The sequence below is a fragment of the Musa acuminata genome, chromosome BXJ1-4 (genome assembly GCF_036884655.1).
Source record: "Musa acuminata AAA Group cultivar baxijiao chromosome BXJ1-4, Cavendish_Baxijiao_AAA, whole genome shotgun sequence".
Taxonomy (NCBI): Eukaryota; Viridiplantae; Streptophyta; class Magnoliopsida; order Zingiberales; family Musaceae; genus Musa; species Musa acuminata.
Genome location: NC_088330.1, coordinates 4,667,078 through 4,688,772, shown reverse-complemented (window position 1 = coordinate 4,688,772; position 21,695 = coordinate 4,667,078). Strand labels below are relative to the sequence as shown.

The following is a 21,695-nucleotide window of genomic DNA, read 5'->3' as shown; positions in this document are numbered from 1 at the left end:
GGCCGTTGACCCGACGGCCGAAATGGGTGAGTTAGAGAAACGAACGAACGGAAAGCCGTCGCACAACGAAGGCGCAGGCGTAGACAAGCTTATCCAAATGGTGATGATATCCATCCCATCTCTGCCCTTCAAACATGGATTGCTCATTTTATCCTTTCGCATGCAGCTCAATCTGTCATTTCTTACTAGCCGATAGTTTATGTTGCTAATATATATATATATATATATATATATATATATATATATATATATATATGATTTCTTAACTAATCAAAACTTAAACTCATAAATATGACTAACTCACAAGAAAGACTTACATAAAATATGCCAATGGAACCCCAATAATTTGATGCCAGTTTGCCATCTCCTATACGCTAAATCAAGTTGACTGCACTCAGAAGCAACTACATAGATCATACCAAGTTGAAGCAATTGTATGTTGTATGGTTATCAAACGGATGGCAAGGGGACTGTATTATGGCTACTTACAGAAGATAATTTACAAGCTATACGTGCTCCGAATTGATTTAGGTATCTGTATAGCCACCAAAAAGAAGCAAAGATGTGTTAATACAAGGTTTATCAGGCAAAAGTTGCTCATCTTGTGTCATAGGTTTGTCAGACAGCGGCTTCTCGGTGGCAGGAAAAGCTAGTGAGAGTGAAAGGGAAGCTAGCATATCATCTCCGTCATCAACCGCAGGAGGAGCAAGCGGCTTATCTGGGTTACGTTTTATACCAACATTTGGAGATAGCCAAGGTGAGGAATCTGTTTTTGGTGGTCTCTTCTTTCCCCACAGGGCTAGTTCAAGATCTGGAGCCATAGATTCAGGTGAATCTTCGTTGTCTGAAGAAAGAACATAGATTAAGTTGTCTGCCTTTGTACTTGTTGCAGTACCTAAATCGATCGGGAAGAATCTTTCAGCATTTTTTGAGCTCTCACACATTGTGTCGCAGCCGATACCATCATTCAAGCAGCCAGATGGCAAAGGATGTATCTTTGAGGGTAATCCACTGCTCAGAGTTTCTTCCCTAGAGCTACAAGCAGCATGCCCTCCATTATCAAGCCTCATCTTTTTAAGTTCTGTATCATTCATAGATGTGCAGCTTGCTTCATCTTTCCACAGCATTCTATCAGCAGTCGGTTTTATAATTGTTTCCGCAGAGCTAGGCAGTCGACGTTTCTTATTATGCCTCGATTCCCAGCTAAGATCGTCTAACTTTATGGCATCTGATACTTGATCATCAGGAACAGCTTCACTTGTTATGAATTTCTCTTTTTGCTTGATTTTCTGAACATTTCTGGCATTGCCTGCTTGAACAAGTGTAGAGAACATGAGAATGCCTTTATTATAGATCAAATAGCATGCATAATCTTAAAATGACTCACCTTGCTGGCAATTAAATAACACCAAAAATACGGGTTCTTCACAATTACTAATGCTTGTACTACTGGCATTAGCATGATGTTCAGAATCTTTGCTGCCTTCTGAATCACCGGCGAGTTTGCCCTATCATACAGAATCACATTGGCCAAGTAGGTGAGGTTCAAGAACCAACAGACAGGAGATGATAAAATTGTAATACGTGGTTTCAACTTTGAATTAGAACTAACTTCAACAGAACTAACCTTTGCATGTGCTTTAAGGTGAATTCTAAGGTCAGTATGAATGGTATCAAAACCAGCTCGTATCAAATTATGGGGCTCATGGTTCATTTGGTGTTAGAACAGTGCTGGTACCAAGTCTTAGTGCTCAGAACAAGGTGACCAACCTCTTGACTAAAAATACTAGGACTTCATAGGATAACCATCAGATGAGATGTTATATTCATATGAAATGCAAGCATCTTGCTCTTTTATGCTTGTATATTTTGCGTGAGTGTGCTAGAGAAAGATCCTGAGAATTTTGACTATTTAGTGAGATCCTAGTTGTCGAGTGAACCATAGAAGCAGAAAATTGAGCAATTAGATACAGGATACATCATTTGTTTTAAGATGCAAATCATGTCTGAAACCATCAAATACTCCAACCAAATTGAATGGGACATACAAATGTTACTGGAAAAAGAAAAAGACCATAAGTATGCACTGAGCGCAAAAATAAAATACTTACTAGGTCAGTGAGATCATTCTCCATTTCCAATGGCAACTGTTCAATGTCTATCTGAAGCTTTGGCTCCGGATAAGCAACAGGAACATTAGGAAGCTGGCTCACATTAGTATATGGGCAGCTTGCAGAACATGAGCATGAAGTCTGCTCCGTAAGAACTTTATCACCACAAACAGCATAATGCAAGTTCTGAACAGGAGGAATCTGCTTTATGTTAAGGATCCTATCCTTGTTTCCTGAAGTGGGAACATCCTGAATATTTGAGCAGGAACTAGAGATAATCGCTTTTGCCTTGGGGAATTTGTCAAACCTTGACAGCTCCTGAGAATTCTCATCATATATTTCATAAGAACTACAAAGTCCTGAAAAATCTGGGATAGATTGATCTTGGACAGTAGGTTCCAAATTCAAACTGGAAACAGAAGGCTTTTTCTCCAGATCAGGCAAGTCTGTAAAGCAACTTATATTTCTTCCTCTAAAAACACCCCAAAGATAAAATAACTTGTTCCAGCCTGAAATAGCAGAGAGCAACTTCTAAATCAGATAATTGCTTGTCCTATATGAAGAACAGGAATATATAAAATTACATCAATAATGCAGATTGTGATATTATACAACAAACTATGCAGAAATAACCCCATCTAGTCTCCTCCTTGCTTAGGTAATTACAGTCAAATCCAATGCTTACACTGTGAATTTGCTGGTAACAAATTTGACGGGAGTATAAGAAGTTCCACTGCATCAATATTCCCTATGAGAGCCAAATCATTTTTGAGCATATCTTCCAACAGATTCAAATAGTACTTTTCATAACTGCATAAGATGGAGCATATATAAACATCAAATACTATATCAACATTCAAATCCTATAATAATTCACAATAAAAAAAAGTACTCAATCAAATGACCTTTCTGTATCTTTAGCAAAGAAAAAAAGAGCAATGTTATCTTCTTTAGGACTATTCTCATGAGACTGGAATGGCCAGGCGCTTAGACGAGGCACTTCCTCCAGTTGGACTTTACAAGGAAATTTCTTTACCAATTCAAGTGCCTTAGGTGAGACATAACTTGACAAGTGAGCCTGAATACCATCCAAAAATGCAGGAGGCTTGGCAATTTTCAACACTTCAAAGACACCTCTGCATATAATAATACATTTACAAAGGATCATAATGCTGGACATTATATAAATGCTATTGCATCATCTAGATGATTAATATTTAAGGACATCCAAAATCACCACATAAACTGAAAAACAATATATCATACTCCCAAATGCAGTCAAGCTCTGGAATTACTGAAGCTCTTAATAGATGCAATGGCATGGAAACTCGATCAGGCAACGTTTGTATGACAGGCTGCATATTCAGGTCATCTGCAAAGTCGAGAGGTGTAACTTTTCTAGGAAGAAATGTATATTTCTTACGATCCTCCACTTTCTGTTTCACATGAATGGCATTTGCTGTATTGCTAAAATCTTGTGCAACAGATGCATGTTCCATGAAAGCCAAGTTTCTAGAACTTATCAAACTTGATGGAAAATCTTTGGATGTTGCTTCAGAATGTACATCAGCACTGGACATAGAAACTTCCATAGATTGATCAGGTGATCTTGCAGTCCTTTTTGTTCCAGATTCCAACGTAAAAACATCGACTGCATCTTTCCACTTACTGCTTCTGTAATCCACATCCTTTGAATTTCGTTTCAAAGAAGGTTTCATGGCAGACATGTGAAGTCTGTCAACTGCACAGAATTGTGTGGAATGACCTGATTCGTTACACCTTTGGCATCGTGCTAATCGATTGTCAACAGAAGCTGCCTGCTTAATGTTGCTTAAAAAGGTATGGTCCTTCGTTTTATCATCCTTGTGGATCAATTCTGCACCCTGATGTGAATTGAATTGAGGAACTGAGTTAAGCTACTGAATCATTTAAAAAGAAAATAAAAAAAATCAAGCGGAGGGCTACTGTTTTTACATGGTGCAAAGGCTTCTGATCTTCATTCTTGCATGATCTAACTGAAGATGTGCTTCCAGAAGTTTGTGATATAGGCGATATTGGCAGCTGCTTCAATTCTTTAGCTAACAAACCAAAATATTGACTTGATTAAAATAACAAAGTGCAAAAGACAGAGACAAGCTGCAAAATTACAACAAGAGTTATTTACCAAACTTAGTTGCTTCTTTTGATCCTCTATTGTTGCTCAGTTTGCTTGGGTCAAGCATCACTTCTGGTGTGGCCTCATACTGCAGAACCTTTGGAGCGACCTTCACAGAAGAAACACTGGTGGCAGCTACTGATAGACTGGTGAAGGGGCGATCTGACATAAAAAGTCTTTTATCTGTCATACTCTTTTCTTTCACCTGTTTCACATCTCTAAGATCCTCACAGGGTGGTGGGTTAGGTAATTGCACGTCGCCAACTGTCGACACATTGGAGAACCCTGAACTCTCGCTTCTGAATGAAGCAGATTTTGTGATTGCTTGTGATGGTCCCCCTTTTCTCATGCTGCTCAAACTATACTCTCTGGTCATTTTTTGCTTGTGAGGAATATTTTCCAGCAACTGTTTGACCTTTGGCACTTTTGACTTGTTAAAAGAAACTGACTTTGAGAGAGATCCTGGACCAAATCAAATTAAAAATTGTAAAATTAATAAATATGTGATAATAAGAATGATCCAACAGAAACGTCTGCTACCAGAGGGAAAAAGACAAAATGTACAATCACACAGCAATACATTACCCTTTGTTAGCTCAAAATGTGTTTGCAGCTTGTATGAATTAGAATAAGAAGAACTTTGTGCATTAGCACCAGGCCGAGAGATACCTTCTGACTGACAACATGAGGTTACCAGGGCTGGTAGTTTTACCTTAACTAAATCACTTTTGTTAATTGTGTTGTCACACACAACAAGAGTGGGTTTTCTTGAAACAGTTGTCCCAGTGGAAGCACCACATGCTTCAGAAATTTTCTCCTTAGTAACATCAAACTTCTCTTCTGTCCTTTTAGATAAAATCAGCTTATCCAGTTCTTTATTATCCTTTGTAGTGCCCAAGTCAACTGCCTTGTTTTCTACACCAGGCAAACTTTTAGATGTGCTTTCAATACTCTGACTATTTTCACTTGAACATACTGCTTCTATTGCTTCAAGTTGCGATTCAAATTTCCCTATCATTTGATTTTGAGCTTCCTTGAGTCGGCATTCTTCGCATACCCACTCACTTTCAGGGACTGTATCCAGCCTTACTTGCATACAGTAACTGGTTAAGAGCAAACTTCCATTAACCATGGTATCCCATTGAAAAGCATCACATTAGAAAAACTGAAAACGTACTTACGTATGTTCTGCACCATCACTGCACCTACTACAAAAAGCAAGCAATTCTTCCAGACCTGAATCTCCACAGATATCACAGACTTTCACCTGCAACAAATTTAAATAAGGAAGATAACCAATATCATGATTACCAAAATTCTCCAGGAATTAAATCACAGTTGGAGATTTATTGCTTAATGCATAACCAATATGGGCAGTAGCTGCTACTGTATAATATTATAAGGCTGCTAGACTATTTTCACATGCATGAGACATTAAAATTGTATTCAAATTGAATGATGCCCGGACATTCTGCAGAAAATTTTGATATAAACACCATTTCTAATCTCTTACTGACTTGTATGAAATACTAGATGATAAAGTTACAACCAGCACACCTATCACAAGCATCTGAGACAGCAACTAGACCAAAGCCATACAAAATAATAGGAATCAATAAATTATTAAAAAATAACATTTTGCATCTTAACATTCAGACATCTATCTTCAATTTTTCTCATTTTCCTTGCATTCACCACAAAGAGTAAAAGGTTGACAAGAAATTTTTACCTCTGTGCAGAAGGGTGCAGCTACAATACTAAAAAATAGCATAATCTATAAAATCAACCTTCAAAATGGATCATGCTCCTCAAACCTTGTAAATGAGTAGGCATGCAACAAATGTTGGCCCAACAAACTATCTTTAAATTCAACAGCACCATATGTGCTTGGGCGAGAATTTGAATTTTTCTGTGAAGCACAGATAAGGATATGGAACACTGATGTAACATGAACTAACATGTTAATTCACCAGACCCTGAAAACAATTGGATATGACATGGCAAGAATATGGTGACAAAAGACAACATATATACAGCAATATGCAATATTCTTGGCATGGCTATGAAACAGATCATGAACTTATAATTATTTATAATGTAAGAAAATTTGCTGTAAATCATGAAAAATAAAGGAACTGATTCTGATTGACATCCTTAAACTATTTATCATTAAAGAAATCATTTCTAGCAACACAATAATACTTGAAGACTATCGAGAAGATTTAAGAAGCTGAATCAATGAAGAGAATCATTTGCAGATCTTGTCAATTGTAATTTCTTTGCAGACCTTGTCAAGAGTGCATTTCCAGAGGTGGGAAAATTCAGCAGTCATCTAAACATTAACAGAGAGAAAATCATTATGTAGAATAAATCAAGAGATCACAACCGTTTATCCCATAATTTAACTGTGCATTATTTAATTATTGGTTATATATTATACCAAGGATCGTAATTTGGTACTGTATCGGAGTTTCAACTTTCAAGCATAACTTGGTACGATATAGAATATCGAGCGGTACACTGCTCGGTACACTAGGGTGTACTGCTCAGTGTGTGTGTGTGTGTCTATATATATATATATATATATATATATATATATATATATATATATAAGTTAAAAAAACTACGACGTTGCCTCCTTTTTCTGCCCGTGTGCCGAGGTTTCCTTCTCGTGTAAAAAAGGGCGACGAGGCGACGTCGCCGCCTCATCGCCTCGTTTCTTCTACCTGCGTGGGGAGAAGAAACATCGCCTCGACGACGCTTCGTTTCTTCTCCTTGCAACGTCGCCAAGGCTTCTTCTCCCCGTGCGGATGAGGAGAAGTCGCCGACAATGCTAAGGCCTCATCGCCTCAAATAAGAAGGAGACGACATCTCATCTGTGGCGTCCAACGAGGGAGGATGACGACGGATCAGGATCGTCAAGGGAGAGCAGTGCCGGATCTTCAGGTTCTCCCTTTTCTTCTCCCTCGGCTCTCCCTCGGCTAATACCACCTGATAGCAGGCAGTGATGGCCGAAATCGACTGTCACTGACCGATTTAGGGTGGTAACGAGGCGGAAGCAGCCCCAGTCGACGGTACCGCCCGGTAATGGGCGATCCACATACCGGTCTGCTGGCGGAGCAATACGTACCGCCCGGTACGGACTGTCACGGACAAACTTCGAAACAGGGTGTTTGATGTAATGCTTATGTATGTCCGTGTCTTTTGGCATGTTCATGCCTTGTACAGCATATAGAGGGGCAGCCGAAGGCTTAATAGTCCCATTTTAGTTGGGTTGGTGGCCTCTTTAGGCTTGTAAATAAAGGTTGTGTCATGTGGACACGTGCGAGAGATTTTCGGTCTGTAATGGACCATTTTACCCTTTGTTGTGCCACTGTTCAGAGCTTGTAAAGTCTGTTTGTAATTTGCATTGTCTATGAAGTGTTTTTCGGAGATGTTTGCTTGTGGATCCCGATTGAGGCGTTCTCTCTAACCCGTTCTCTCTTTTGGTGGTCCTAAGGGACAATGGGAGGCTTCGGGGAGGCTGACCTTTGCGGACGGACACGCAAGGGTGCCGCATGACTTAGGCAAAACCAGCTAAGTCCGTGACAGATGGTATCAGAGCGGGACAAGCACTCATAGAAACACTTAGCATGCAAACGTGGGGGACCTAGCGGGGCTGCGTTGAGGGCAGTCAGCACACGCGCGACCGTTTGGGGGGAAAACGGGCATGGAGATGTAGGGAAAAGGAGTCGCTCAGAGGAGCGGGCATCTGAGATTGGCATTCAGAGGAATGGCCAACCCTTCGCGCAAGAGGCACCACGAGAACAGGCAAGCTTGGAAGAATGTGGAGCGCACAAAGGTTGGGATGGCTGAGTTTGAGCTGCGGCTCAACGTTGACAACTATACTTGATGGTGCTCTAGGCAAGCGAGGCGCTTGGCAAGAATGAGACCATGCAAGGTGGGATGAGTTGCTCAACGACCAAAAGAGTTATGCAAAGCTCACAAAGGTGAGGGGAATTGCTAACTCGAAGAATTTGGTACTCATGCATGGGCTTGTATGCGGACGATGGAATGTTCGTGGCCATCCCAAGGCGACCGAGACTCGACGCCATGGAGCATTGAAACTTTCTCTTCGGCATGTGAAGGATACGTCCGTAGGAGGCTGAAGTGTGCAATGAGTTCAGCATGTTGCTAGGCCTTGAGGGGTGCAGCGGGGGCTGTATTGACGGGGAGTCGCAATCTAGCAAGTGCGTTTGCAGGAGGCAGAACAATGCATAGTTTGTTCAGCAGATCGGAGTAGTCCAAGGGGATGGTGGTCTCCGAAACGAAGAAAGATGTTGCTCCAATGGGACAGTTATCCAGGAGGGATAAGTCCCGGCTCTCCAGAGGGAGAATCATGTGAGACGGACCTCACATGTTGAGGAGGAGTACCTCAACAAACAACAACTCCACGAAGCTCGATGGACTGAGCAAGCGGCGAGGAGTCGTCGCATGATCTCGCTCGAGAGAATGCATTGGTGGATGCATTGCGAGATCAAGTGGGGGAGCGACCTGAAGCAACTTAAATGCAGGCACACTTAGAGTCGATATAGAGATCGGACTCAAGGGATGGCTGACCCGTGGAATGGTGGGCGCGAGGGCCACCATCGACTCAATGCAAAAACGAGGAGCGGAGCAACTTGGGTGTAACTTGGCGAAGTACCCAAGCCGCATGAAGGGAGCCAGCATAGAAGTTGGAACATGGAGCAGAGGCACAGTGCTTTCCTTAGACAAAGGTCAAGGACATGAACTCTTGCAGAGGCAAGAGTAAGATCATGTTGTTCCATGGGTCCTTCATTCTGACGGAGCGGACTCATCTTGCATGGTGCCAAAGACGAAGGGAGCTTCGGGGCACATGCACCTTATCTCGGAGAAGCATTTGATGGAGGAACTAAGGCGACTCAATTTGCGGAGGCGAAGTTGGGTACAGAAGGCCTTAGCACGGGGCAAGAGGACGCAGAGGCGGGTACTCTTGAAGAATATGCCACAGTGTTGCCATTCGAGTTGCTATGAAGGAAGCGGTGCGCAGCGAAAATTATGCTGGTAGGGGCAGAGGCCCAGGATCCAGACAATGGTGCACAAATTACAGTGAAGTCGGTGGACTTCGGGAGCTACTAGGCGACGGACTGTCCTAGAGCGGTGCTTCATCTAGGTGTGACCCAAGAGTGGGTGGATGAAGGTCAATTGCCAAAGGAGCGAACGTAATCGAAGGTGGAGGAGACCCTGCGATGTATTGGCAGAGGCCACACATGGAGGGTTCACAATTCGAGTTTATTCCACAAGGATCAGAATGCAATGGAGATGTCACCAGGAGGCGACATGGTGCAGCGGATCGTGGTGGAACAGTTCGTGGCAATGCGATACACACGACATAGTCCCGGGAGGGACTGGATCATATGGAGGTATGATCGGGAGCTACTGGAAGCTCCACTTCGGTGAACAACACGACGGCAAGAAGGGCTATGGATTCAAGGAGTGAAGGCCATGGTACCGCAGAGGCGGGTCTTTCGGGCGTGTATCGAATTTTGCATCGGATGAAAACCTTGGTCATCAGCATATGGGGGCTGTGTTCCACTAAGGGAAAAGTTCGAATGCAAGTACCAGTGAGTTCCATGGGAGGGACTTGATCATGCAGAGGTATGATCGAAGCAGCTGGAGAGTTGGACTGCTCCAGAGCTCATATTCGCTTAAGGGAGCCCGGCAAGTCAGAGGACAAGGCCGAGTAAGCGAACGTTGCTACCAAGGAAGCTAAGGAGAACAGAATCGATGCAAACCCTACAACGTGATGGCAGAGGCCATGCATGAGAGTTGCAGTCTGTCTTTCCATCGACCAAACGGACTGCTTGAAGAACGCAGTGGTGTTGAAGCAGGGGGTCGAAAAGGGCGAGGAAGCGACGACGAGTCCAGAGGGACTTAGCTATCCAAAATCAAGCATCAGTTAGAATGGAGGTGGACTCAGAGGAGTGCCACAAAGACATATCTACTGATCGTGAAGAAAAGGGATGCAGATGCGAGGCGACGGATAGTAGGGCCATGGGCATGGCAGCGCCATGGTACCGCAGAGGCGGGACTTCCGTGAAAGTCATTGATCCCTTGCTCTCATGGAGGGAGAGCGCTTGGTCGTGAAAGGGGCCGAGGAGGTGGAGAATGCAGAGGCAATCTCCAAGTACCGAGACAAGGCTGAAGGGCAGAGGCCGAAGAACTTCGTAAGACCGGTGTCAATGTGCTTCTCATCAAGATAGCCGAAAGTGAAGGACTTCGGGTCATGCAAGAGTGCATAACCAAGGAACGAAGCAGGCAGTACGCGGTGCTGTACCTTTGCTACTCAGAGGAGTAGGCGGCAGGGTTGATGGAGAAGACGGTACAATCCCAGAGGCGACCAAACCTATGAGAGAACTACTCCAAGTTGGGGTGAAAACTTCCTGCATTCCAGAAGTTCGATGGCATTGAGAAGGTGAATCACAGTAGCTTACTCAACGCAAGGAGTGCAAACACTTCATGTGCTTCAGAAGTGTGAGCAAAGAGCAGGCGAAGGCCAGTAACCAGCTCGATGCATGAAGTACAACCTCGAGGAGGCGGGCGAAGTCAAGTAACCTTTGTCTTCTCAACTCTTAAGAGAATGGGCGAAACCGAGTACCCCAATTCTCTTATCTATCCAGCAGAGGAGCTCTGCATATGTTCAAAGACCCTTCGAAGATAATGGAAGACAATAGTTGTCAAATCCTCACCAACGGTGATCAGTGCTACTGAGAGTAGATTGTCCGCTTCATTTCCCAACGAAATGCCAATCGAAAGCGGAAGTGATGCGAACCTACTTGGATGTGACAACTAAGTGAAAGAAGAGTCAATGAGCAAATTTTGTGGAGGAAGGACCCAAAACTTCAGAAGTTTGCGAGATGATGCTCGTTAAAGCTCCAACAAGCATCCACCCAGTTCAAGCAGCATGTGGAATTTGAGAGACTGGCGCAGTAAGGATGGTCTTTTCCTTCATCTGGGGGATCCACAGGAATCAACAATGATCAACACAACTCAGCCAACCCCACACCAGAGTCAGAGTCATTGGTGAGTTGCAGTAGCATGGCGGATCAAAGGTTCGACTACTCAAAAACAGCAGCGGAGAGCAGCTGGGAGCCAAGAGGCGCATTGTAGCTGGAGCAGAAGATTGAAGACTCGGCAAAGGCGAGGAGTTGCAGTGTCGACAAAGGCTTCAACGAGGACGTCGAAGGAATAAGTGAGGGAGAATGTCACGGACAAACTTTGAAACAGGGTGTTTGATGTAATGCTTATGTATGTCCGTGTCTTTTGGTATGTTCATGCCTTGTACAGCATATAGAGGGGCAGCCGAAGGCTTAATAGTCCCATTTTAGTTGGGTTGGTGGCCTCTTTAGGCTTGTAAATAAAGGTTGTGTCATGTGGACACGTGCGAGAGATTTTCGGTCTGTAATGGACCATTTTACCCTTTGTTGTGCCACTGTTCAGAGCTTGTAAAGTCTGTTTGTAATTTGCATTGTCTATGAAGTGTTTTTCGGAGATGTTTGCTTGTGGATCCCGATTGAGGCGTTCTCTCTAACCCGTTCTCTCTTTTGGTGGTCCTAAGGGACAATGGGAGGCTTCGGGGAGGCTGACCTTTGCGGACGGACACGCAAGGGTGCCACACGACTTAGGCAAAACCAGCTAAGTCCGTGACAGGACGGTATTATTCAAAATTAAAATCCTTGTATTATACAAGGTTCTTACAATAATATGAAGGGAATATTTGGTATCATTGGGACTACTTCAGATTCTGGCTAACCACCTCCAGTGGCATGACAATCACAAAATAATAACAAATGATTAGGATGAGAATCAACGGTTAGGGTTGTAGTTACTCTATTCAAGATGTTTGCTGTATGTACAGCACTTGACAAGATCAGTAAATAAATTACATAGATTTACTGACCCAAAGATCAGATGTATCCATAACAAATTTTGTAGCTCTCCAATAGAAACTTTTGGTTCATGTTCAGTTCATACATGAATTTTGTGTTGTTCTCAAATATTTCAATAAAAAACATTAGCACATTTTCATCATACCTTTTCTGTTTCATGTAATGATATAATTATCATCTTTTGCAGACAATTAGAAGGAATCCTCCATCGGATTTTTAGTTTACCCTAGATGTAACAGCCAAAAGCTATGCAAAAAAAAGTTTGCAAATCCTTGAAATCTACCATCAGTGAGTTTCTATTATTGATGTTCTACTTCTGTAACAAAGAACCAACATAGAGTTTCCAACATACTTGATTAACAGATCAAAGATGCAATGCAACATTTATAAAGAAACTATTACACAATTAGAAATCACTTCGATATAATTAAACAAAATAAGAGTACAACAAAATGAGAGGTGGCAAAAAAAATATTTTTAATAATTATGAAATGGTAAACTTATTACATGTGAAATCTTGCTTATCATATCAACATACATAAATGCACACAATCTTACCCTCCTTAGACTCCTCCTTTGTGGGACCCACGTGCATCAAGCTGCACTCTTTTATCTTGTTGCAATGCAATTTCTTACAGAAATGATTGACCACTTTATTTTAGTCAAGCATTACATTAAACATACTGATAGTTTCCAGTCTGAAAAAATAATCTTAAAAAAAAATCTTATTAACAAGTTTCTACAATTATATTTCAAACCAAAAAACAAGAACTTACATCAGCTTCAATTTCTGCTGAAGCTTCACACTCTGAGTTTGGCTGAGAGGGAACCTGGTTAAACTGTTTATCAGCTTGCTCATTAGTTGCCCTGCCCTTTATTGTGTCACGAGGCTGAAACTTCCTGTTATCATCAATTTCAGTTCCCATACATTCATCACTGCCTTTTGAAGAAACTAGTCGAGATTGACTCTTTCTGCTATCCTCTTTGCTAACTTCATCAGGCATGTCATCCTTTTCCCCAACAACATATTTTCCCAAAATTGGGGACTTTTCATCATTAATGGAGCACCGAGAAAGAATTCCATTCATTGGGGAACCTGAACATGGAGATTGACTCATTGGAGATACATTACTACTTGACGGTGGGTGTTCTGTGCTGTCAATCTTCTGACACGAGACATCATCTATGATACTATGAATGGTTCTATTCTCCAGTGAGAATTCTCCATTTTCTTTAAATTCTGTCTGATTCTCTTGAAGTTCACTATTATTACAGTCATAAGCAGCCTCATTCTGAATTTCCTCTATATCATTTCTGGCACATGAACTATCTGTTAAACCAGAACTGCATTCTTTGAGTTTCTTGTGTAGTTGCCCAAGACAAACATGAACTGCACTGTTGGCTTCTTTAAATCCAGATATATGTAAATCATTTTTTGTATGACACTCTTCTCTATGCTTTTCTTTAGCAATATCTGAAGCTTTCCTTTGACATAAATCAGATGTTTTGATGCCATGTGAGGAAAAAGGACTGCGAGCAGTCAAACTAGTTTCTTCTCGAACTAGTTTATTATCTGTAACTTCATCTAAAATAACCTTTGGACTTGTGAAAACATTCTTAGATGCATCATAGGCCACTGATGCTTTTGACATTTCTTTACTTTTATCATTTTTGAGAGACAAATCATGAATCGAACCATAAGATAGAAAATGACCAGTTTCACTAGATAAGTTCTTCTGTGTATAACATGCTCTTCTCTTAATAACAGGACCACTAGCAGCAATACAAGAAGATCTATCTTCTTTTCTGGAGAGCATATTACCATAAGGTCCACCCCTAATTTTTAAATCCATAAGCAGCAAAGGTCAGTCGAAGTGCAAACACAAGGAGAAAGGAGCGAAAAGCACATAGAACACCCCAAGTTCTGCTCTAGCATGAGAATCGTTGATTACATTTAGCCATTTCATTTAAACTGGAAAATTTCTGTGCAAAAACAAATAAAAAAAGAAGGCCAAAAATACATGACTTAAGCTCATGTTCAGATTTGAACCAGACATGTATAAGGGGTCCATAGGCACAAAGAACAACATATACATCTCAGTGTTGATCATACTCTAGATAGATGGACAGTTTTCAGTATACATGCAACTGAGACTCTAAATGGCTACACTTGCAAAAGCATGTGATCAGAAAATCTGAAGAAATCAAAACTGGTATGCAGCAACAGTATAAGAGAGAAAATGTATCCATAAATTATCGTGTAATCTTACTAAATATCAACCAAAATGATATGGTGATATTGGTCATCAAATCAATTAAAAGAATGTTTAGTGAAATTTCTAGTGTTTGTTAAAAATGCAATATAAAAGGCAGAATATCAATAGAAAAGAACCAAAACATCAAAATTGATGACAGATATGTAACACAAACAGAGTCGAACAACTTATACTAGTCGAAGTGTCTCACTTTACGTCTGAAATAGTCATATCCATCAACAGGACCTTGGATGTGGCAAGTCCCTTGCAGTACCCGCGGTGATCTAGAAAGCAGGTTCAGCATCAACATCAATTACAACAATCAGCAAAGGAGGAATAAAGCCCAAATGTAAAAGCAAAGAAGAAAAAGAAAAGGAATTTATCAAGACCAGCAAACGATTAAACAAAGGAACTCATCAACTAATACTTCAAGATATGTCATTTACCATGGTTGACCGATGCACAAGGGAACGGAAGCAAATAATTGCAACAAGAATTAACCTTTCTCCAACAAAAGAAAATTCTATATAAAAAGAAATCCATTTCCCAGTTCCAACTGATCGCACTCATAGATAACACCAAGAACTAAACAGAAAAAGACGAATCAAACAAACCACTGGACCAAGGAAGCCAATAAAAGAGCCGAAACAGATCAAATTGGTCATCTAGGCGAATGAGGAACCATGATAAAGTAAGTTAAAGTGGGCATCTTTACACGCCAGTAGTTGCCGGAGCCTCTCGGAGGCGTCCTAGAGCTCCTCCAGGGTGAGTTCGAGGCGGTTCCTCGTCCACCTGCGTGGTCCCCGGTCGGGCCAGATGGGATTGCACTCCCTTAAGGTTCCAGTCCTCCCTGCCGCGACAAAAATCAGGGTTTCGAGGCTCCGGAGATTAGGTGTCTGTAGAATTACATTGCACTATTGCAGGGACGTGGTACTGGTTACCTTCCCGGGGCTCAAAAGCCCAAGCACAGAGAGAGAGAGAGAGAGAGAGAGAGAGCGAACGAAAGGTGTCGTCCTTGGGAAGAAGCAAAGAAAAGAGTAGAAAAGGAGAAAAAAAGAGAGAGAATAGTAAGAAAAATAAAAAGAATTGGAAATTATCCTTACGACACGTGAGGTGCACGTGCTCACAATAAATAGTATAAATCCTTCTGCAATTTGAGTATTATATAATATATATATACTTTTTAATCTCTTAATTACATATTATGTTTTAACTATTATAATATCTCCTCGGAGACAATCACAATATAAAATATAAAATATAAAATATAAAATATAAAATATAAAATATAAAAAGAAAGAAAGAAACTATATTATAAATTATTTTATTTTAAAAATGATAAATTTTTCATCGCTTACATGTAGATTCGAATATGAAACCTATCATTTATATAATAATATATTAATTAATTTAGATATTTTAATAGAATTGTAAACTATTTAATTGAGTTTTACTTAAACTTGGATTTTGGTGTTGCATGGAAACCAATAATTCAACAAGGAAATGACCAAAGATTAATTTCTCATTTCATTGATGATGAACCCAAATTGTGTTATATATGGATTGAACTCTACCTACATCAAGACTAGTCTACTAAGTAAGATTAGAAATAAATGTAATCAAGGATCTAGAACTAAGTTACAGCCTCCTCAATGACTTCCAGAAATCCTAAACCTTTTGGTCTGTTTTCATCCAATTGACATATGAGGAAAGTCCTAGTCAAACTGGGATGAAGAGGACTGCAAGGACATTTCCTAAAACAATTAAGTTTTTATTGCTTGTAGGGAATAAGCACCTTTAAGAGATTGTGAAGCAATTTGCCATACTCTTAGAGTTGACTATCTATCTACCTCATAATCTCCTAAGTTGATCATTATAGATCACATCTCTTGTAGAGCTTCTCTGTTTCAACACAAATCCAAGTGCAAGATGTTGACATGAGGCTAATGTATCAGACCATGAAGGCAAGAAAGCATGCCCTCACGTTGGCAGCTAAACAGATCAAGGCTATGATGAATAGAAATTTAAACACAGTGGATTAATGTTATTGTACCACTAGCATGCCTTGATTTAATACCTGGATTAGAATGATGGGAATAGAGTAGTGTTCATGATCAACATTTCAATTAGGTTCATCACCAAGGAAATTATGCAAAATGGTTAGAACCCTTAGGCAACCAACACAAACTTTATGATAGAATGTTTAGGTTTCTCAAGCAACAATATTGTAGATTTGTTAGATCAATATGATCTAATAACCCTTTTGGTGATACTTAAATATTGGAGGAGATAGGCTCATCTTATGTGGTACCACATGGAAGGATGAGCAAGCAATAATAGGGATTAAAATCCTTAAAACTTACATTATAGTGTTTTCATTTTTTTCCATTTGTTCTTGTGCATTGCACAAGTTCTTTCTTTTCCTTGTTTCAGTAGCAAGCTCATTTGTCTGGGCACTGAGCATTCCCACCATAACTAGTTTCCCTTGGTGCCTTCTATTGCTTTCTCTCTTCCATGCCAAGCTGTGGTAGAATGTCCTTTAGCTGGCCATTTGAAGGAGCAATTAACTCACATTTTAGAAGAGCTCACTTTTGTTTGCCAGTATGGAGACATAGACACTTCAACAATAAATGTCCTCATCCTTGCAAAGAAAGCAACATGATGAGCAGGCCACTTGTACAATGCAATAAACTGGTTTCCATCCACAGTAAATATAGGTTTTCATGCAATGCAGTGGAGCAAAAGTAGGTTTCACTGTAGAAAAAAAAGGGTCACCTGTTTCCAACTCTCACTTGATGTATTCTTAGTTGTTGGAAGACTTGCCTCAGCTCCCGGATCAGGTTCAGATGGTCATGAACTGTTGAACTTGGAAGCTTAAGTGTGTTCCTCTCAAATCTCTTCACTGCCATCATCAACCATGCCATCAATGGAGCTGCATTCAGGTCTGGCAGCTGTTTCTGATGAAATATAGCCTGTTGACTGTCATTTTATTTAGGCCTATCAAGTTAACTCTACAAGCAATAACTCCCTCATAATGTTCTTCCTCTTCAGCATCATTTATTCATGGACCACCTTTGTCTTGAAATGGTACATTCCAGTTTTAAGAAGCCTTTTCCACCTCTATCACCATTGCCTCTCTCGAGAAAGCCTGTGAGGTGTCTCTCCTTCTGTCCTTGATAGAACTGGTAAAACAAAGGACAAGGCAGTTGAACTGATCAGAAGTGTGCTGGTTTTAATAATTCAAGCCTTCTTCAGAAAGGAAACATTTAATTATCATTCATTCAAGTCTAATGCCAGAAGGAAAAGTCTATTGTTGATTACTTGAATTGATCAGAAGAGTGAGTACTAAGTTTATTAAATTCAATTCTTCTACAGCAATATATTATTCTGTCCACATTCTTGGCTGGCCTTTTCCCTCAAAACAAAAAGGAAGACAAAAGCATCATCCAGATTTGGTTGTAGTTGAATCCTTTATCATGGTTCTTATTTCCCATGCTGTAGGTTTCTTTGGAGCATCAAAGCATCCTAAACTCAAATGAAGACATGACCATTTCAGCATCCCAAGCAACATGTTAAGGACTCAGCAAAACTATTTATAGTTTGAGCTGAATTCTTTGTGTTGTATGTTGCTTGTACAAGAGAATGTCCATCCAATGAAGTCTTTGGCAGAGAAAGCAAGCCATCTCTGAAGAAGAAAATGCAAAGAAGTTTAGAAGCTCTTACTCTTGAAGCAAGGTCTGAAAAAGTACAATTGTATACATATATGATGATGACGACGACGACGACGAAGACGACGAAAGATCTTTACTTGCAAAGGTTATTTAGGAAGTCAACAGAACTACAGTTAGGCTTGTGGTACATTTGGTTGAACCAACATAAAAGGATGAGTGAGATCTATTTTAGCTTAAGTTGGGTTTGGTTGGGGCATCTTTTTTTTTCTTTTCCTTCCTAAAAAGAAAAAAGAAACACTAAAGGTATCCCTTAAAGCTGATGAAGTTAGTAGCATCATCTGTAAACATATTAAACAGAGAAGATAAATTCTGAATACTGACAAGTCTGGTGTGCTCATCTTGTAATTCACTTGGGACCCATTCAACTTGATCTATCCAACTCAATAGGATTCATCACAATCTTTTCAAGAGCACATTGCATTTTCATACATGTCATCCACCTCGGACGAACGATCCAAATCACTCTCAAGTAAATGTAATAGTGATTAGTATAGTGTCTACAATCTGGAGATTGCTAGAGAATGAAGTTTTCTTTTATTTCAAGAGCAGATGCAACTGCCCAAGCCAACATGTCTATAAAGTCTGCACATTATTTAACCATGAAATGTTCTTGACTTCTTCCTTCTTTCTCCCTCCACCACCATGGCAGATCATCTTCAAGGTTTTTGTTTGATCCACTTACCTTAGATCTGTTAATCAACACGAGAAGATAGAGCACTAAGAATCTAATTGACCCAAAATTGCAGTGAGAAACCCCGTGTTGGCCATTAAAATAGGAGAACAAGTACAAAAATAAAAAGCTTGAAAAATGAAAAATAAAAATATTGAAGACTTTGAGTTTTTTTAATAAAATAAAATCTAACAATAAGTTTCAAGAATGCCCAACAAAAAAAAAAATACCACGTTCCCATAACATACTGATGTTCCTTCTGCATGCAGGCTCATGAGTACAAGATGATTAATCTTCATGTATCTCTACATTTGAGGTCCACAACCATGCAAAGAACTCTCACCTCATGGAAGAGGCAATCCTAAATTAGCATTCAATCCAGTTATAATTGTTCCAGTGGGTAGTCATATACTGGATCGAGTGATCCAGTATGAAACGTGTGGGACTCATACCATCCTATTTGAGGATCAAATATTAAGCATAAGAGAGAATCAACAACTAAAAATGTAATTAACCAAGTCTTCGACCCACAGATTGGAAGATGTACATAGAAATCGACAATAACAGTGAAAATTGTGGTATTAAAAGATCAAATTCAAAGAAATGCTATGAAATGCCAATAAAGGCTCAGGCATCTCATTATAGAATTGTGCATCTTTACACAATAAATATTAAAGGGTTTATGAAGAGAGAGGGGAACATACCATTTCTTGAACACCAGAATAAGTAATAAAAGTACATGTTTGGCATAGTTACTAGTTTTCTGGTTTCAGTTTGCAAAGTTGGATTCCAGAACCACTTAATACAATTTTACATAAGAACTTCTTCAACATAAAAAGTACAAAGTACATCAAGCAAGAGATCCATCCTTCCTATGAACCAGGATTTTCCACTAATGGCAGTGAAGGTTTCACATCTGGTGACTGCATGTAAGAGATTGACATCAGTTTAGACATATAATCATCTGCTCCAGTACCATCATTTTGGTCAACAAAAGCATCAGCAGCAACTGCTGCTGGCTTAACAGGAGACCCATCTGATGCAACGATATCTGGTAGACACTGTGAGATCGCCATTAGCGATTCCCGTACAAATTCTAGAGAAATCTCCTTCTCTGATGACATGTTATCCATTATCAAGTCTCGATTAATCTGCCAAAATTCAACACTGTTATTTCTGTTAAATCTTTTGAACTTTCACAATATGGGCCCAATATGAAGTTTGGTTAAAAAGATTCAAAAAGTGTACCAGCTGGTGTGATCAAATTTGAATCGCTAATTATATGCATGTTTTGTTCTCTAATAAAATCACTTTAGTATATCAAGTATCAATAGATAAACATGTGGATTTGTCTCATTTCTTAGGGAGCCCTACATTAACACATGAGAAATACACATTTCGTAAAACCGGGCTTCAACAGTCTAGGCTCAAATACCTCTGCAGTGGTGCCCATAGGTGGGGGATCCATCATCCACTCTGTAACTAGCAAAAGAAAATAAAATCTAATATGCAAGAGAGTCAAAAAATTTCAGGATGAACTACAAATATTAGTTTCCACATATCACCAAAAAATGAAGATAGACTTTAGTTTAGTGGAAAAAGGCTCCTAGACAAGTTGGAACCACTGACTTAAATGTTTTACTTACTGACCTATTTTTCTTCCACACCAATAAAGTGCTAAAGGATCTGCTGCTTCAATTCCTATTTCAAACACTGATATTTAGCGAATTTGAGCATAGGGGGATAAGAAAAGCATCTGTCTGATCCATTTATATTGGTCGGGGCGCGCACGCACACACACATACATACATACATACATACATACATACATACATACATACATACATACATACATACATACATACATACATACATATATATATATATATATATATATATATATATATATATATATATATAGGCCATGCTATACTTTTCTCTAGATCTTAAAAAATAATCATTGGGCTGCTAAAAAAAGGATCATTTGGACAATCATCAATTTTGTGGCACACTAGCACATCACTGATATGTTACAACTCTCCCTCAAGAAACACCAGGTTATATATATATATCCATGAGTGCAAAAACACATAATACTGAATTTATATCCGAGCAACACCAACAGATTCAATCGTCTCTGTCTTTCGCAAAATCCATTATCTTCATAACAAACCGACCAATCCACGAAGGTTTCATCTTCTTTAAATTTCCTTTCAACTCAATATAGTAACTCATATAGAAATCGATTATACCTAAGCATCCACACACACACACACACCCCCCCCAGACGACGAGAGGAACCCTCTTGTTGCATGACGAGATGCTTGAAATTATAAGATGTTGAGATAATTGAACTTCTGACGGGTTCAGGTTCAGATCCTTGAGCTAACTCAAATCGGGGAAAACAAATTAGGAAAAGAGGAATCGAGGTCATCGTACCTGAGGATGGAGATGGTGAGACAAAGCAGAGAATTAGGCGCAAAACTCGATCGATCGAGTGGGCTTCTCTCTGATTATGATGGGCCGGTCGATGAGGAGAAGGATTGAATGGTTTGGTTGGTGACGGCGAGGTCAGTCGGCAGTGCTCAAGGTTGACCATTTTAAACATATCTATGTGTAATCGGTGAGTAGCGTGACAATTAAAGCAACTTTTAACGGTTAGTGATGACTTTAAATATATGCCGTTGCAAATTTGGCAGCAACTATTAGGCCGTACAAACTATAATGTAGTATTTATTTGTCCTCAAAAATTATAATCCTCCGCATAAACCCATTTAAGCTGCATCCAAAAAAATTCAGATAATTATGATTATACATTACTATC

General features: G+C 39.9%; 2 protein-coding genes across 3 annotated transcripts; both read right to left on the bottom strand.

Moving 5' to 3' along the window:
- Positions 1-447: 447 nt before the first annotated feature.
- On the bottom strand, positions 448-15,506 carry LOC135582062 (protein PARALOG OF AIPP2-like). Of its 2 annotated transcripts, XM_018825597.2 has the most exons (14): positions 15,412-15,506; positions 15,186-15,320; positions 14,682-14,754; positions 12,992-14,051; positions 5,448-5,533; positions 4,852-5,369; positions 4,276-4,728; positions 4,086-4,189; positions 3,378-3,994; positions 3,017-3,247; positions 2,797-2,921; positions 2,112-2,620; positions 1,388-1,508; positions 448-1,309 (listed from the first exon to the last, which is right to left on the bottom strand). In XM_018825597.2, exons 3-14 carry the CDS (start codon positions 14,705-14,707, stop codon positions 528-530), a joined length of 4,632 nt encoding a protein of 1,543 aa, XP_018681142.2. In that variant the 5' UTR covers positions 14,708-14,754; positions 15,186-15,320; positions 15,412-15,506; the 3' UTR covers positions 448-527. The 2 variants fall into 2 exon arrangements, with proteins under 2 accessions (XP_018681142.2, XP_065015343.1); XM_065159271.1 differs by having other exon boundaries at positions 15,186-15,500.
- Positions 15,507-19,598: 4,092 nt separating this feature from the next.
- On the bottom strand, positions 19,599-21,467 carry LOC103980698 (uncharacterized). The gene is made up of 3 exons (XM_009397164.3): positions 21,311-21,467; positions 20,307-20,353; positions 19,599-20,022 (listed from the first exon to the last, which is right to left on the bottom strand). Exons 2-3 carry the CDS (start codon positions 20,340-20,342, stop codon positions 19,744-19,746), a joined length of 315 nt encoding a protein of 104 aa, XP_009395439.2. The 5' UTR covers positions 20,343-20,353; positions 21,311-21,467; the 3' UTR covers positions 19,599-19,743.
- Positions 21,468-21,695: the final 228 nt, after the last annotated feature.

Bases quoted from the DNA above. Each gene is read 5' to 3' on its own strand.
- LOC135582062 (XM_018825597.2), bottom strand. From the start codon at position 14,707: ATGGATATGACTATTTCAGACGTAAA. The intron at 4,729-4,851 runs GTAATGTATTGC...GATTTGGTCCAG, and splicing joins ACATTTTGAGCTAACAAAGG to GATCTCTCTCAAAGTCAGTT. The intron at 2,621-2,796 runs GTAAGCATTGGA...CTGCTATTTCAG, and splicing joins GTTACCAGCAAATTCACAGT to GCTGGAACAAGTTATTTTAT.
- LOC103980698 (XM_009397164.3), bottom strand. From the start codon at position 20,342: ATGATGGATCCCCCACCTATGGGCACCACTGCAGAG. The intron at 20,023-20,306 runs GTATTTGAGCCT...GAATTTTGGCAG, and splicing joins CTATGGGCACCACTGCAGAG to ATTAATCGAGACTTGATAAT.